Source organism: Ranitomeya imitator, chromosome 7 (genome assembly GCF_032444005.1).
Source record: "Ranitomeya imitator isolate aRanImi1 chromosome 7, aRanImi1.pri, whole genome shotgun sequence".
Lineage (NCBI taxonomy): Eukaryota > Metazoa > Chordata > Amphibia > Anura > Dendrobatidae > Ranitomeya > Ranitomeya imitator.
This window is the reverse complement of record NC_091288.1, coordinates 104,354,115-104,371,540: the sequence shown is the minus strand read 5'-3', so window position 1 is coordinate 104,371,540 and position 17,426 is coordinate 104,354,115. Positions and strand designations below refer to the sequence as shown.

The following is a 17,426-nucleotide window of genomic DNA, read 5'->3' as shown; positions in this document are numbered from 1 at the left end:
GGTTCCTTTATTCAATCATAATAAAAAGCCTTTACACGGCTCGGGGTTGTGCAATACAAAGAAGTGTACAGGTACCGACGGCAGCCGTTTCGCGCTCGTCACAGCGCTTCCACGGGTAAGTGGTTGAATGGACGTGTTGTGGTGAGAAATACACCTGTGTAAACAGAAACTCCTCCCACTCTACCCCGATACACCCACTTATCAAAGTGCATGAAAACATATTAAAAAGAAAGCAATATGTATATCCCTGACAAACAATACTGCGTACATATTGTCCCCACTAATCTATAGTACTTTTGTTGAGAAATAAAAGGGAGAGGAATGAAAATAACAAATTGGTTGCTGGTAACTATCTATCTTATTTCTCTGTATTTCTCTTTTCTATTGGCAGCGTCCGCAACGATAGTTTCCTTTGGGGATGCGCTGTTCTAACCAATTAGATTTTTTCTTAGTGATACGTTTCGTACCAAAATATCCCTTATTCATGTGCTACGTCTGTTTTAAATCAATGGACCTCCCAGTGTATTTCTCACCATGTCACGTCCTTTCAACCACTGACCTGTGGAAGCGCTGTGACGAGCGCGAAACGGCTGCCATCGGTACATGCACACTTCTTTGTATTGCACACCCCCGAGCCGTGTAAAGGCTTTTTATTATGATTGAATAAAGGAACCACATAACTTCAAGGATTGGCGAGTGCTGCTGCTTTTCTTCTTACTCGTGGATATATACATGTATATATATATATATTTATTAAGCTATATTTAAAGGGGTTGTACAATACTTGTACAACCACTTTTAATTCCCATTTGCATTTTTTTTTAAAAAAGCCTAGACTCACCTATATGTAACAGGGGCACACTTTACATAGTTATGACACTCGAGCAACACAACCAATCGCCGCGTGGTGTTTGCCTCCCCACCTTTAGACGCTTAACAGGAAGTAAGCATTTCTGGTGACTTCCTGTTCAGCTTTCCAAGGCGGGTAGGAAAATGCTCTACGGTGATTGGTTGCTGGGCTAGCATGTCGTAACTATATAAAGTTGGCCCCTGTTACCTAGGTGAGTCTAAGTATTTTTTTTTTAAAAGGATGCAAATGGGAATTAAAAGTGGGTGTACAAGCATTGTACAACCCCTTTAAATATATATACCTGAAGAAGTCCTGAGAAGACACTCTCTTGTGTGACTTCAGACATTGCTGGAACCATGCCAGTACCAGAGTTGAGATTATTTCTTTTTGTTATGATGGCCAAAACAGCTAACACGTTCCCTTTAAGACTGAAAAATGCATATTTATGTTTTTATTACTTATTTAGATTATTATGACATAAAAATAACTCTTTGGCTATCCGACTGTTTACCAAAAACAAAATGTGACAATAGAACATTGCACTCTCAAATTCTGTTCAATAAATGTATAGATAGAATTGGCTTCACTAAAGTTCTTAGGAATGTCTGCTTTCATTATCTTGAGTTTGTTCATAAAATAAGATGCTAGATGGATATAGCAAGTTGTGGCATTTTGAATTGTCGATCGATCCTCAAATGTTGTTCCATGAAGTTGTGTGCTGCACAGCCATCTAAAAGATTTATTTCCAACTTGAAAAGGCTTATCTGCATCACAACAATAGTTTGTGGCATATTCCAGGAGGTCCTTGTCAACACGTTGTAATTGATTGTTTGAACCTAAGAAAAGATAGAGTACAATATATGACCTAATGTCCAATCAGGTTGGTTGCAATTAATACATTTACTCCGAAAGTGCGTACAATTACACTGGCATATTTTAGCACCCATAACACAATTTTCCCATGATGAAGCAAGAGCGAAACATGTGTCGGGGCCTCGGCGTGACGCACAGGCAACTACATTATTGAACCATGGGTAAGAGGGTTTGTTATTTTGATTTATGGTAGCACTAAGGGCCTTTTTTTAACATATAGCTGGCTAGTGATATGTGATGTTATGATTCCTTGTCAAATGTATATAGACAAAGGAACTTGTGCATTATACACCTGCAAATGATTTTTTCACATAACGTAGCTCAGATTCACTAGTGTGTCCCGCTTTGGCTCCTTTTCTTTTTTCCACGTAGGTTTTCGGTTCAGGATATACAATATGGCTGTTATGCCACTTCAATGGAATTTTTTCCTGTTCTGATTATTACTTTTTGCCTGTGTGGTTGCACCATGGTTGCCGTGTCATTCCCTGGTTTTAAGCCATTATTATTCTGTTGTGTGATGCAATTTATTTGTATAGGAATTTTTGAATTTTATTGCCGTTATTATTGTAATAAATAAAGTTCTTTTTGCAGTTTTGTACTAACTGGGCTGTTATGACATTCTTTATTTATCTATTGATAAGTATGTTTACTTGATTAGACATTTAAGCTCCCTCAGGTTCAACATTGCCAAACACAATTTTCTATTAGTTTTTAGCTTTATTTCTTTGGGTATGGAAGTATCATACTTTTCTTACTTCCTTTGTGAAATCGGTTGATGGGAACTAGCTACTTTAACATTGTATATCTTTAATACAAATTCAACATGAAGAATAAATAACATGATTTCATAATACAATAATAACTTTTCTTTAATGTCATATTTCAGACAAGTGATAAATTTAAAAGATAGTCAAAATTAAACTTTTGGACAAGTGTACCCTTTAATACAGATGTGTCACTTCAACAAATGGCATTCATCATGTACAGAAATATAATACAAGGCACTTAGTAATATCTTGTGATTTTGCATATTGGCTCCTATGGGGGCTTGATTAATTTTTCAATCACATCATACACTGCTCATATCCAGGGATTATAATGAGCCTGGAATCCAATGGTTGTCATGCTTGTACACTACAACAAAAATATCCCTCTGTGCTACAGAAATTATAACTTTCTGTGTATGCCGACACTCACTGGACACCCACAGGAGGTGAGTCAAAACAGCGTCGGAGGTACTTAGCTGATCCCACAATATCATGGCAATGTATCGGCAACCCCTGATTGCGTCCTGGGGTCAGCGATGGTGGAGGGGAATGGAGCATTCCCTGCTGGTGTGTCTTAGATCGCGTTGTCAGTGTTTGACAGCGCAAACTAAGAAGTTAACAGAGATCTGCCTGTACATGAAGGTTGATGAGATCAGCTGCCATTCATGGGGAATGATATAAGCTCAGTGAGTGAGCCCACATGTAAGGGAGGCAGACAGCTAAGGACGTACTCCTACACTACATCCAATTTGGGAACATAACTTTTTGGATCTGTTCACTATTATCCTGTGCTATATGTGAGGCACTTACATTACAGTTTCCATCTATATCTTCAAAATGCGTGATTCAGGTGAAACCCCCCACAAATCCATTCACAAATGAGCTAGCAGACTTACTCTGGAATCTGTTCACCCTTTTAATCATTGCAATACTGTGCTGCTATCAAAGCTGCATTGTATGAATCTTCCGTGATCATGCTGCCCGTTACTGATCATGATGACCTTGGATCACGATGGTGGCGATCAGGCCCTCACGATTCGAAGGGGCTACCGATCGTAGGAGAGAGGTAGCGCAATCCCTCTCAAAATTATATAACTGCCGCATTCCATACAGATCGCGTCAATAAGGTGTTTAAATCACAAGAGACGACACGGCAACTGTACTAGGTTGTGAGAGGTTAGGCACAGCTATCAGGAAAGACAAGTGCTTTTCAATGCAGTACCACATAGGCAGCTGATAAATTCTTGAAGATTAACCCCTTAGTGACGGAGCCAAATTTTTTAAATCTGACCAGTGTCACTTTATGTGGTAATAACTCTGCAACGCTTCAACAAATCCCAGTGATTTTGAGATTGTTTTTTCATGACACATTATACTTTATGATAATGGTAAATTTAGCTCAATATGTTTTGTGTTTATTTGTAAAAAAATATCAAAAATCTTAGAAAAATGTTAAAAAAATTGCAATTTTCGAAATTTGAATGTTTATCCCTTTAATCCAGATGGCCATACCACAGCGAACCATTAATAAATAACATTTCCCACATGTCCATCATTTGTAAAATGTTATTTTATTTTGTTAGCATTTTAGGAGGTTTAAAAATGTAGCAGCAATTTTTCATTTTTTCAAGGAAATGTACTAAATTTATTTTTTTAGGCACTTATCCATGTTTGAAGTGACTTTAGGGGTCTCATATATTGGGAAACCCCCAAACGTGATACTATTTTAAAAACAGCACCCCCTGACATATTGAAAACTGCAGTCAGGTAGTTTATTAACCCTTCAGATGCTTTACAGGAATTAATGTAAAGTGTTATGACAGAAATGAAAATATTGTATATTTACTACCTAAATGTCTCTAACTTCTGAACAGATTACTAGAGCTGTCAGACTCTAAGGCCGCTATTTGGATGTGAATTGCCATGGCAAACATCAGGACCACACAATCATGATCTGAGGGCACCAATTTGGATAAAGAGGAAGCCCCCACAGTGTTAACCATTTATAATGATGTCACTATTTACAGCATCATCTAAGGCAGGGGTGGGCAATTAATTTTGCCATGGGGCCGCATGAGAAATTGGGATGGTTTTAGAGGGCCGGACTAATATAATTAACTCATTTTCACCCATACTGTAGTATACATATGCTATCTTTTCATAAACAAACAGACAGAGATGACTCTGTTTTTGGAGTAATGTAGCCATGTTTTCCTAATCTTGGACAACCCCTTTAAGACTGTACTAAAACAGCAAATCCACCCACTGTAACATAAAAACACTATGGATTTTCCAGTTGGGGTCTGATCACTGCTTAAAAAAGGGAAACCTACCCCCAGTGACTGGATGACAAGGTAAAATGCTTAAAGGGGCCCGTCAGCGCGTCTTTACAGCTGGCAGTAGGAATATTGCTGTGGAGGAGCTTTTTGTCCCCAATAACAATACACCATTTGTATAGCAATCCAACGGACCAATATTGAGAAATCTAGTATAGACGTCACATGCAAATCAGGCTGGACGTGCACTGGGGGCGTGTCACTGCAGCAGTATTGTCTTTTAAGTGCATTGACATTCCACAGTGCACTTTTTGCATGATTTGCATATGGTTTCTATGCAAGATTTCTCAAGATTAGCACATTGGATCATTACAAAAAAAGTCTCATTTTTTATGGGGGGACAAGCACTGACACATTTACACCACTGCTTCCGTATTTAAAAGAAAAAACATCCAGGAAGTTCCCTTTTAAAGGGGTTGGCCCGTGAAGAGCAATTATGACCCCTCTACAGGAAAAGAGCTGTCTGTCTGATCACAGGAGGGATCGTCTGCTCACAAGATCCTGCGCCCAAGTGGTGGAACACATACTGTATGTGCAATGGCTATGGGGCTGACAGGAGCCCCAAGTGCTGAGGTATCTGTAACAGCCTCATAGTGTCCTGGGGGACCACCCAAACACTGAAATGGGGTCTCCGCACCCCCCGAGATCACACGCAGCACTAGATGTACAGAGTTTGTATCTGTTATATAGAACACACAATGCATGATACAAAGCAGGAGCTTTCTATACAGGTGCACAGGCATGGAGCCCTCCTATCCCCCCACACAGAGACAGCAACTGCCCCCCAGTCACCCCTGCTGGCAGGCTGCCCCGAGCCTTGCATGCACCCCTCCTCTCCCACCTGCAGCCCCCATGACCGGCCCAGGACTCCCCTCTTCTGCAGCTCTTACTTGCTCTTGTGTGCAGACTCGACATGTTGACTTCTGGGATGCGGGGGGAGGGCAGAAGATTGAGAAGGAAACAGGAACCTGGCGGCGCTGCTGCTGCATCCTCCTGCACAAGGGAACATGGCTTCTCATCACCCGCAGCTCTGCTCACACAGCACAGGGGAACATGGCTCCTCATCACCCTCAGCTCTGCAAGCGCAGTTCCGACAGCGTGTCGCCTTCACTCCAGCCGCCAGTGGTCTTCAGAAGCGGCTGGCCGAGCGGTGCCGGGGGCGGCTGTCAGAAGTGACAGCTAGCTGGCGGGCCGTTTAAAATCATCAGGCGGGCCGGATGCGGCCCGCGGGCCGCATCTTGCCCAGGTCTGATCTAAGGGGTTAAACAGACTTGGACTGTGCAAACAGTGATCGTGGCTGATGCAGCAAGTTGTCAGCTATAGTGTACAGCCGACAGCTGCTGGATTGTCACCTGTATGGGGAGGCTATTCTCTTATATCTCAGGTCAGTTAAAAGACGTATTGGCTGTCATTAAGGTGTTAATCTTAATCAAGGAATAATTAAATAAATTAACATTTGGCTGATAAATAGATACCACAGTGTTGAGATCAATGTTGTCCATTATGAGGAGAGTCAAGTTCCCAGTTGTGGACCTCAAGTATCTGTACTTGATCCTATTCCTTTTTATGCTTTTGCAAGTGACATAAGAGAAGGTGTACAAGTCTAATTGTACCTGTTTGCTGATAATACAAATGTGTTTAACAGGGTACATTACTGTATGCATTATTAACATCGAAATATATTTCACTTGACTGTATAAATTGTCATAACAATGGAAAGGGCAGATCAATATGTCCAAAATAATTAACATAGTAAGTCCTCGGATTTTGGTCTGGTTCTGTTGGGGCAAATTCCTTAGTTGATGTAAAAACACATAAATCCATGCGACACATTCATTCCTGCACTATGACTGTCAAAGGTCGTTATTAGTTTATATTCCCATACTGTTCTGTCTCTCTTAGATTTGAAGCTACCTTTTAAACACAAGTAATTCCATGTCCATAATGTTATGATTTGGGAGACAAAAATGTATTGCCACAAGTAGATCCATTCTTTTTTCTCTTATTGTGTGGCGGTGAGAGTTCATCCTTGTTCTCAGTTTCTGCCCTGTCTCCCCCACATACAGACCCCCCATTGGACATTTAGTACAAATAATTAGGTACACCACATTAGAAGTGGCGCAGCTGAAAGTACCTGGTATCTTGTAGTCTTGTAATTCTGCTTCATGTCACCTGTCTTTTCCATGTGTTTTTTTTTGTTTGTTTTTTTTTGTTCTCTGTGCTATATTGTGCATTCTTCTGAATTTGTATTAGTCTGTGCCCGATAAAGAGACCTGCGAAGTCTCAAAAGCTTGCAATATGTAACCATCTTTTCAGTTACCCATTAAAAGGTATTAACCACTGAGGACTCTCAATTCTAAAGATTTTTCCATCTCAGATAAGGGATCTTCTTCATGTTAAGTTACCAAAAGATTAAAAAAAACAAAAAAAAACTGATGCACGTTATTGATTTCCAATGAACTCTCCTTGTGTGCTTGCAGAAGAGGGCAGTGATGTAACTACATGAATATTGATTCCTTGGGGAGTGGGCAGCACAGAAGTAAGGGATCACTCACTGTGATTGACAGATGGGGTGAATATTTAATTTTTTTTTGCAGTTTACACAGGATAGGGGGTGAGTATAAATAAAAGGAATACATACACAGAGAGGGCTTCATCAGAGGAATAGGAAACACGGGTATTACATACCTGGTAATGTGTTTTTTCATGAGACATGACGGCACCACGAGAGGGGATCCGCCCATCAAGGACAGGAAACCTTCAAGATAAAAGGGGCGGCTCCTCTCTCCACATCAGTTGTTTTACAGAGTACGAGAGGAACTCCGCCGATTAGTGTACACATAAATAATACATCCTATACGGTTCTATTCACCGATACCCCAGGGAGTGTATAATACAAATAATGCTAATAATGCACCCAACTAATGACGTGATCAAAAGGGTGGGAATATAAGGGTGCCGTCATGTCTCATGAAAAAAAACATTACCAGGTATGTAATACCCATGTTTTTCCATCATACATGACGGCACCACGAGAAAGTTACAGAGATTTGTATTCTCTTTAGGGAGGGATCACTGCTTGTAACACTCTTCTCCCAAATGTGAGATCAGAGGTAGCAGATAGGTCTAGCCTATAATGTTTAAAAAAGACAGGCCAAGTGGCCGCCTTACAGATTTGGTCGATGGCAGCATCTGCTCTCTCCGCCCACGACGTCGCCATGGCCCTTGTGGAGTGGGCTTTCAGACCCTGTGGAACAACCCTGCCTGCACTACTATACGCTAGAATAATGGCCTCTCTCACCCATCTAGCTATATTTTGTTTTGAGGCTTTAAGGCCCTTCCTTGACCCCTGAAATGAAACAAATAAAGCCCTCTGCTTCCTCCAGGATTTTGTCATCTCTAGATACTGTAGGATACATCTCCTGACGTCTAAGCAATGGAGTCTCTCCTCTTTCTTGTTACTAGGATTGGGACAGAATGAGGGTAGGGTTATATCCTGAGCCCTATGGAATCTCGATACCACTTTGGGGAGATATGCCAGATCAAACTTTAATACAAACCTATCGTCCATAATTTGTGTGTAAGGGGGGGTCAGCTGACAACGCGTGTAAATCCCCCACTCTACGGGCCGATGTAAGTGCCACTAACAAAGCTGTTTTTAATGTTAGTATTTTATCTGAAGTTGTATTTAACGGCTCAAAGGGGCTTTCAGTCAGAGCTGTCAACACTAAATTTAGATCCCAAGGTAGAGGAGTAGGGTATGGAACAGAGTCAGCTCTACTACAGGCTCGGATAAACCTCACCACCCACCTATTGCTTGCCAGGTCAAAGTTGAATAGGGCTGCTAAGGCTGAAATGTGTACTTTGAGGGTACTAACAGCTAACCCCAGAGCTAAGCCCCTTTGCAGGAACTCCAGTATTGCCACTATCGGGACCTCCCCTTCCCGTATTGGCCCTGAGCTGGAGAGGAATTTCTTCCATACTCTCCCATGTCTCTTGGTCGTTACTGGTTTTCTGCTACTGAGCAAGGTGGATATTAAACCAGCTGAGAACACTTCTTTCTCTAGTAACGACCGTTCAAATGCCAGGCTGTCAAATGTAGCCTGGAATTCTGCGGGTGGTTGAAGGAACCCTGCGTTAGAAGGTCCTGGTCTTCCGGGAGAACCCACGGGTCTGTCACTGACATCACTCTCAGCCACAAGGGGGCTATCACAATCACTCTGGCCTTGTCTTCCCTGATCTTCCTCAGAACTGCTGGGATTAGACAAATCGGTGGGAAGGCATACAGGAGTCCTGATTCTATGCTGACGGCATCTACTGCCAACGGCCTGTCTGCTGGGTTCAGGGAGCAGAACTTTTTTGTTGGCTTTTGAGGCAAAGAGGTCTATACTGGGTCTTCCCCACATGTGTACTATCCATTGAAAAACGGACTTTTTTAGGGACCATTCCCCTTTCCTCAAGTGGTTCCTGCTTAAAAAGTCTTCCTTTATATTGTCCACACCTCGGATATGCAGGGCCGATAATGAAAGGAAGTGCCTTTCGGCTAGAGACATGAGTCTTGTGGTTATGTGCATCAGTGACCTCAAACGTGTGCCCCCCTGGTGGTTCACGTATGCGACCGCTGTTCGGTTGTCCGATAGGACTCTCACATGATGCCCTGCCAAGTGTGGAAGTAACCTCTCTAGTGCCTTTTCTATTGCTAGGAGCTCCCACTCGATTGAGGATAGATTTTCTTCCTCTTGAGCCCAGGGGTCTTGGACCCATAGTGTGTCTGAGTGAGCTCCCCACCCCCATGGACTGGCGTCCGTTGTGATCACTTTGGAGGCTGTATATGTCCAGGGAACTCCTTTTGGGGATATAGAAGTTTAACCGCTGACTTTATGGTTTCCATCTTAAATTATGGTATTACAAGAAATTTGTTGAGGCCTTTTAAATTTATTATTGTCCTCCAGGAATTGTCTGTTTTTTTTATGAGAAAAAAAGGGGAATAAAATCCTTCCCTCCTTTCCTCTATAGGAACTTCTTCCAAGACGTGCTTGTCTAGGAGTGATGTTACTTCCCCCTCCAGACTGTCTTGTTTCTCTTGAGAGGACTGTACCGGGGTCTGCATATATCTTCTTGGAGGCCAGTGGTGAAATTTTAGTTTTAGGCCTGATCCTACGATCTGTCGGATCCAAATGCTGGATGAGATCCTCTCCCAAGCTGGAAGGAAGTGAGAGAGCCTCCCACCTGATAAGGACGGTCACTGGGAGGGTTTTTTGGTGTCTCTGGGGGATTTGACAAAATAGAAGCCCTTTCCTCCCCTGGGTCGCTTGTCCTAGTTGCTCCTGTCTCGGTCTCTATACTGCTGCCTTTTGAAATTTTGGCCTCTCCGAAAGGAGCGATGAAAGTGCTGAAATGGCTGTTTTGGAAAGTTTTTCTTTTTATCACCGGCTTTCTCCAATACCTCGTCTAATGCTGGTCCGAACAGGAATTTCCCCTCACAAGGCAAAGAGCAAAGCTTCATCTTTGCATGAGTATCCCCTGGCCAGCATTTAAGCCATACAGCACTGCATCCTGTGTTGGCTAAAGCTGCTGATTTTGCTGCTAGCCTAGCCGAGTCTTCTGATGCTTCAGCTAGAAACACAGCCGCTGCTCTCATTGTTGGTATTGCCTCTAGGATAGCTTCTCTGGGAACTTTTTGCTCTACCTGTTCCTCCAGGTTGTCTATCCAGATTTTAAGGGATCTGGCTACACAAGTGGCCGTGATAGCTGGCCTTAGTGCTCCTGCTGAGGCTTCCCATGCTGTCTTCAGGGAACTGTCCACCTTCCTATCCAGAGGTTCTTTTAGAGAACCTAGGTCCTCGAACGGCATGGAGGAATTCCTGGCAACGTTTGAGACTGCCACATCAATTTTTGGGGCTCTATCCCAAGATGAGGATGCCTCCTCTTCAAAAGGATACCTTCTTGTTAGGGAGGTGGTTATTTGGGACCTTTTTTCTGTTTTTTTCCATTCCCTTTTAATCAGTTCTTGTAGCTGTTCATTAACAGGGAATGACCTCCGTTTTTTCTTTTGTAGACCACTGAACATAAGTTCTTGGGCTGTCTTCTTGGCCTTCTCATCTACCAGCCCCATGGTAGAGCGAACAGCTTTTATAAGCTTATCCGTAGCCTCTGCTGGAAATGTATCCTCCTCCTCTGAGCTACTATCTGAGCAGCGAGCTGTATCCGAGTCCCCCTCTGACTCCGAGGAATCTCTTTGGGATGCTATTGAGGGGCTGGATCTGTCCCTAGATCTGGCATCCATGTCAGCTGTCTGTAATGCAGACTTTGGACTGAATCAGAGATCTTAGACTGTCCGTAAAGGAGGGTGTTTCCTCCGCCACAGTCTGGTTGATACACTCCTGACACAGACATTTATCCCAAGATGTCTTTAAAGGCTTTTTACATAAGGGACATTCTTTATTTTTAGTCTTCGCCTTAAACTTTTTGGGGACCTCCTATACTCCACCCCCCAATGTATGTAAGAAAGGAGGGGAAAGATGGAGGCAAGAGAAAAGAAAAGAACAGACATTAGCGTGCTGGACTTTCTCGAAGTTCACTCACCACTCGGACGCTTTCAAAGTACGGGTACCGGATCCGGAGGTTGATTGGTTTTCTCCATGTCTCCCAATGAGACTAGGGACCCCTCCTTGGTATGCCGATCCGTCCGTATGCTGTCCGAGCGGCTTCTGGTGCTACCATGGCGGGTCTGGCTCTTTTCGCTTGAGCGAGACCGCCTATCCTGTATCTCTTGCTGTGGCATCAAATGTTCTGGTGAAAAATTCTCCATCATACACACCACCACGCAACAAGAGTAGTCACCTTCAACCTGACCTGGTTTAGTGACACAGGGCAGCGCATCTGGTTCGTTTAAATAGATTCCCCTTTTTTTTTCCCTAATGGATCACCTGGTTGATCCTGCCTTTACTGGTCGCTTCAGAAATCAGGTGTATGATCGCACCTGTCATGAATGATTACCTGGCTGATCGTGCCTGCACCACTTCTGGTGCTCCTATAAGCAATCAAACACCTGGTTGATCCTGCCGCTGCAAGCGCAACGCCTGCGCTGTATAATTATGCCAGAGCGCGCACCCGGTAACCACTTCCGGTGCGCGCTCACCATTTACCTGGTTGATCCTGCCATCTGAATACCACCGACGGCCTGCGCGCGCACCCGGACGTATTTCCGGTGCGCACTGCTGAACTGTGCTCCAGGCGCGCATCACTTCCGGTGTGCGCCGCCTTTTTCGATCCCCCTGCCCCTTAGCTCCCAACAAATGTTCCAAGTGCTACCGCCGGGTAATGCGCGCCATGTGCGTACCTCCATTTCCGGGTACCCGGCGCCGGCTGGAGGGAGGCTCGCAGCGCCGACGGTGTCCACGCCATGGATGACAGGAAGATAGCGCAGCACTTACCCTCAGCGTCCCTCATCGCCAGACACTGCTCCATGCTTCTCCCCTCAGGTACCGACCAGGAAGGAGGGGAGGGGAAGGAGGGAGGGGGAGACTTGCTCTTCATGCTCGACAGGGAGGGCCCCAATACCTCCAAGGAGCTTACCTAGCCCGGGCACCGATGTGCCTCACGGGCTGCATGGCCACCATTAGTCAACAGGGGGGGCACCAAAAGGTGATCCCCGTGGACAGCAGGATTTCTAACTCGACAGGGGGGTAGAAGCGCCACCTGCGGCCCCCCTGGAGAATCTTCACCCGGGCGTTCACCTCACGGGCTGTGGCCATGCTTTGCTCAAGGGGGCATGGTATACATTGACCCCCGAGGCAACTACCGGTACCTGACGATGGGTGCAGTAGACCAGCGTCTGCCCAAATCCACCCGACCCAGGCATCCTCTTCTATCTTCATCAGAAGTCTTCCATCTTGAGGGTTCCCCGTCAAGGACAGGAAACCAACTGATGTGGAGAGAGGAGCCGCCCCTTTTATCTTGAAGGTTTTCCTGTCCTTGATGGGTGGATCCCCTCTCGTGGTGCCGTCATGTATGATGGAAAAAATTAGATCCGATACATACTTTTTTTTTACCTGACAGATTCCCTTTAAAGAACTGAATCTGTTTTGCCTCAATGAAAGAAGGGAATGGGTGACCAAACTAAAACGGTTAAATATGTTACATGACAAAAGAAGGAAAGTAGTTAAAGGCTTGAAAGCTTTACAGATATTTAAAGCAGAAATAATGTTCAGGGGGTTATTTTGTCACTAAAACACCTCCACGCAAGAACAAGGAAGCATCAACCTTAAGATACTCACGGGAAGGACCAGACTAAAAGTCTGGAAATAGTTTTAGACTGATACATTAGTTCATATACTTACCAACCAGCGCTGATGTTAGATAGTATTAAGTCGACAAGAAGTAAATTCAAACATGTCTATGATACGTGCAAGTCTATCCTAACATAAGTATTAATGTAAATGCAGACTACTGGTGCCAGGGTAGTTTTTTCAATTTTAATTTTGTATGTGATGCTCCTTTCCAATATACAAATAAAACACAATTTAAAAATATTTTTTAATACACAAGTGTATAATTGAAATGAGTAAGTTTACCTTCTGGTGGAGAATAATATAATAGTTCTGGTTTCCCAAATGGGCCAACAACACCTCTTTGTTTTCGTATGTTGTGGTTGTTCCACTCCATAGCCTCCAGTTTGAGTTCATTTTGTATCAGCTGCAGAAAGCTGAACTGCAAACAATGTCTGAAAAGAAAGTCTCAAATTTATTTTAGATACTGAGGGCACCCCTGTCGATTTACAAGTAAAATATATCTATATATATCTTCACAGTAGAACTTACATGTGGACGGGATTTGATATATCCAAAATGTCACTTCCAACCATTTTCTACAAAAAGGAAATAGTAATGTATAGTAACATTTAGATATATAGCATTATATGTGACTGAAAAATGTGCAGTGTATAAGCAATATGTGAATTTTCCATTGTATAATAGACAGTTTTCTTCATATTCATTTTCCTTTATGAAAGTTATGTGTAAGTTTGATAGGATGTTTTCATAAACAAAGTATGAAAATAATTATGTTTACCTCAAATCTTTCTTGCCATAGACAAATCCAAGATTTTTTCAAATATGAATTAAAACATTCTGCTCTCTAAAAAATAAAAAAAAGGTAATTAATTTCAGTTATATACATGTACAAAATAATTATGCAATCATTTTAAAAATGACATGTCTTCAGTATAGTTTATCATTATGACACCATGCAGTCCAAAATTACTTGATGAGTAATGTAAGCAGTGAGTGGGCAGTGATCAATAACAAGTGGGTTTAATGTGAAGCACAAAGAAGCTTGGACACACAGAGACAAACATATATAACACAACTTTACAGGTCAATAGCTAACTAGAACCTATTGTTCAGGCACCCTCCTATATGGGAAGTTTCTTTACTTACCGTAGGCATTGATCTTATATATAAAGATCCCATATCTGCCGAATAGTGGATAATTATGAGATTAGTGGTTGTCCAATCATTGGGACCACCATAATCACAAGAACAGGGGCCATATATCTTGGGAAGTCCCTATCCTGAAGTGGATAAAGCAGGAATGACATGATAATAGAATAATTTCTGTGGGAGTTTTGAAGATGGCAATTGTAGTGCTTGTATTATTAGGGTATGTGCACACAATCAGTGTTTGCCACGTTTTGGGCATATTATGTTTTTGCTACATCACCAACATTTTTTGTTATACAGGTCGAATGCAGTGGATGGACGTATACATATATCAAAAGGAATAGATATTTCCACATATAAAAAGTTGTAGTTCATGTTAGCTATCCAAAAAGTATCAGTTCTTATTGCGGATATTCACATGCTAAGCATGCCGAGATGAGGAGACTTAAAGCCGCAATACTCCTCTGGGAAATATGCTAATTGTCTCTTCAGAGAGGAAGAGGACTAGAACTCTAGTGCCACCTCACACTTTGCACTGATGAGGGGCAGTACCCCAGAACACAGTGTCTGCAAATTGAGATTCTAGTTTAACTTTTATCAGAAGTCATGTGACAAGGCTCGTTAAAGGGTCAACATTGACTTCTAGGATTCCCAATTCCATTAGGTGGCACTACTGTTCTAGTTCTCTTCCTCTCTGAAGAGACAATTTGCATACTTCATGTTAGCAAAATGGGTTTGAGTTTTGGCAGCCACCTCGCATAAAAATTAAAGAATCATGACTTTTTAATCAAATTCAATGTAAAAGTTAAATCAAATAGAATTAACAAGTATACTTAAAGACAATAGCAATAATTTTGTAAGGATGGTACACAAGTTTCTCATTAACATTTGTAAATATACTGTCACAAATTGCAAACATATAACTGTTACCTGATTGTGCACAGATTTTCCATATCGAAAACTGTTGATTCCAGCCAAACTGTCACAATGGCGTTGTCTAAATGAGGTCTGCAACAATGCCACCAATTTATTCTCTTTTCCTCTGTCTGCCCTCACAAGTTGAGGACAACCTTAGAAAAGAAAAAAAATGATAGAAGGAAATAGTTTTTACATGTTAAAATAATTTAGAGTTATTACATTTAGGAAGAAAGGTTTTTGATGTAAGGAGTTATTCAGATTTCAAGATTGTTGGAAAGGAATGATTTCCTTAAACAAGCTTTCAGAGTATTCAATAACTCTGACCTATCTCCAGGATAGTTCACTAGTAAGATATCAGTGCAGAAATCTATCTCCCATCAACCCAACCAATCAGATGTTTTCATAGACTAGTTAGAGCCATGGCCTGTTCCAAGGACAACAACATCACACTCATGATATAGACGTAGTTCAGCTCCATTCAAGCAAATAGGGATGAGCTACAATATCAAGCAGAGACGCTGACAATGTATTATTTAAGCTGCAAGGAGGTTGTGGCGCTTACCATAGTGATACAGCCTATTCAGAGTGTTAATTGTTGGGAGCACCAAGCTAAAATAGTCTATGAGAAAGCAGTTTATCAGCTTTACAAATAATGTTACTCTATTAACAGATTTTCTAAATTAGTAAACATCACCATTTTCTTGAATAACAGCATCCAGATAGTATCTCGCTATGAATCCAGGTTTTCGGTTTGAGGTTCCAGCTTGTAACCAAATGATGCGACGGGAAAACCTATATAAATATTTAAATACGGCTTGTTTACTTTTGAAATGAAATCCTCAAAAAGTTTAAAAAAAAAAAAAACTATAACTTACCCATCAATACCCAAGTGAACCCAAATTCCATAAAATTTTAGCTTGTCATTGCCTGAGGAAAAAAATATAGACATTATATGCCCCTTTTCACATGTGGAGTGCTATGGAACACATGGTGGCGCAATAATTACGTATATACTCGTGTATAAGCCAATTTTTTTAGCACCTTTTTGTTTTTTTCTGAAAACGCCCCCCTTGGCTTATACACAAGTCACTGTGCAGAAAGCTGGCAGGGCAGGGGGCCACGGAGCAGCGCCAGGAGCCGGCGGCTGTGGCACAGTGACAACTGCATCTGCAGCCGCAGGCACAAGACATCATACTCACCCACCTCGTGCCATCTCTGCATCTCTGTCCCTGCATCTCCGTTGTCCCGGCAGCTCTCCGCTCCTGTGTTGAGCGGTCACGTGGTACCACTCATTAAGGTAATGAATATGTCTGCATCTCCAATCCCATAGGCGGAGCGCATATTCATTACTTTAATGAGCGGTAGCACGTGATCGCTCAGCACAGTCAGGAAGAGCTGCCGGCGCCGTGACAACAGAGATGCAGGGGCGATGATGCAGCAATGGCGCAAGTAGGACAGGGGGGGGGGGGATGTGATCAATGCATAAAACGATAGGACGGTGGGGGAGCCGAGCCATGAGGGACCGGGGGAGCAGAGCCATGAGGGACGGGGGGAGCAGAGCCATGAGGGACCGGTGGGAGCTATGCATACAACAGGGGGAGCCACACATACCAGGACAGGACGGGGGAGCCACATACCGGGACAGGACGGGGGAGCCACATACCGGGACAGGACGGGGGAGCCACACATCAGACCAGGACAGGGGGAGCCACACATCAGACCAGGACAGAACAAGTGGAGCCACGCATCACAGGACCAGGATAAGGGGACAGTGCATACCGGCTTATACTCGAGTCAATAAGCTTACTCAGTTTTCCATGGTTAAAGTAGGTGTCTCAGCTTATACTCTGGTCGGCTTATACTGGAGTGTACACGGTATATATATATATATGTATATATACACACTGTATATATATATATATATATATATATATATATATATATATATATATATATATATATATATGTATATACATACATATAGAGATAGATAGATATATCTATATATACACACACATACATAGATAGATAGATAGACATATATATATATATATATATATATATATATATATATATATATATATATATATACACATACAATGTGTGCCTTTATAAGAATTGATATCAAGTAGAAAATAAAGCTTACCATCTATATGCCAAACATCATTGGGACCTTTCGAAAAATAATTTTTTCTCTCTATTTTGCATTTCCCTGGTGTTCTCATCCGCAATCCAGTAG

At 42.4% G+C, this 17,426-nt stretch overlaps 1 protein-coding gene across 1 annotated transcript; it reads right to left on the bottom strand.

Annotated features, from left to right (window-relative positions):
- Window positions 1-855: 855 nt before the first annotated feature.
- Window positions 856-17,426, bottom strand: LOC138645881 (uncharacterized). The gene is made up of 8 exons (XM_069735380.1): window positions 17,334-17,426; window positions 16,063-16,114; window positions 15,882-15,979; window positions 15,200-15,339; window positions 13,899-13,964; window positions 13,649-13,695; window positions 13,403-13,551; window positions 856-1,686 (listed from the first exon to the last, which is right to left on the bottom strand). The coding sequence occupies exons 1-8, from the start codon at window positions 17,410-17,412 to the stop codon at window positions 1,358-1,360; spliced, it is 960 nt and encodes a 319-aa protein (XP_069591481.1). The 5' UTR covers window positions 17,413-17,426; the 3' UTR covers window positions 856-1,357.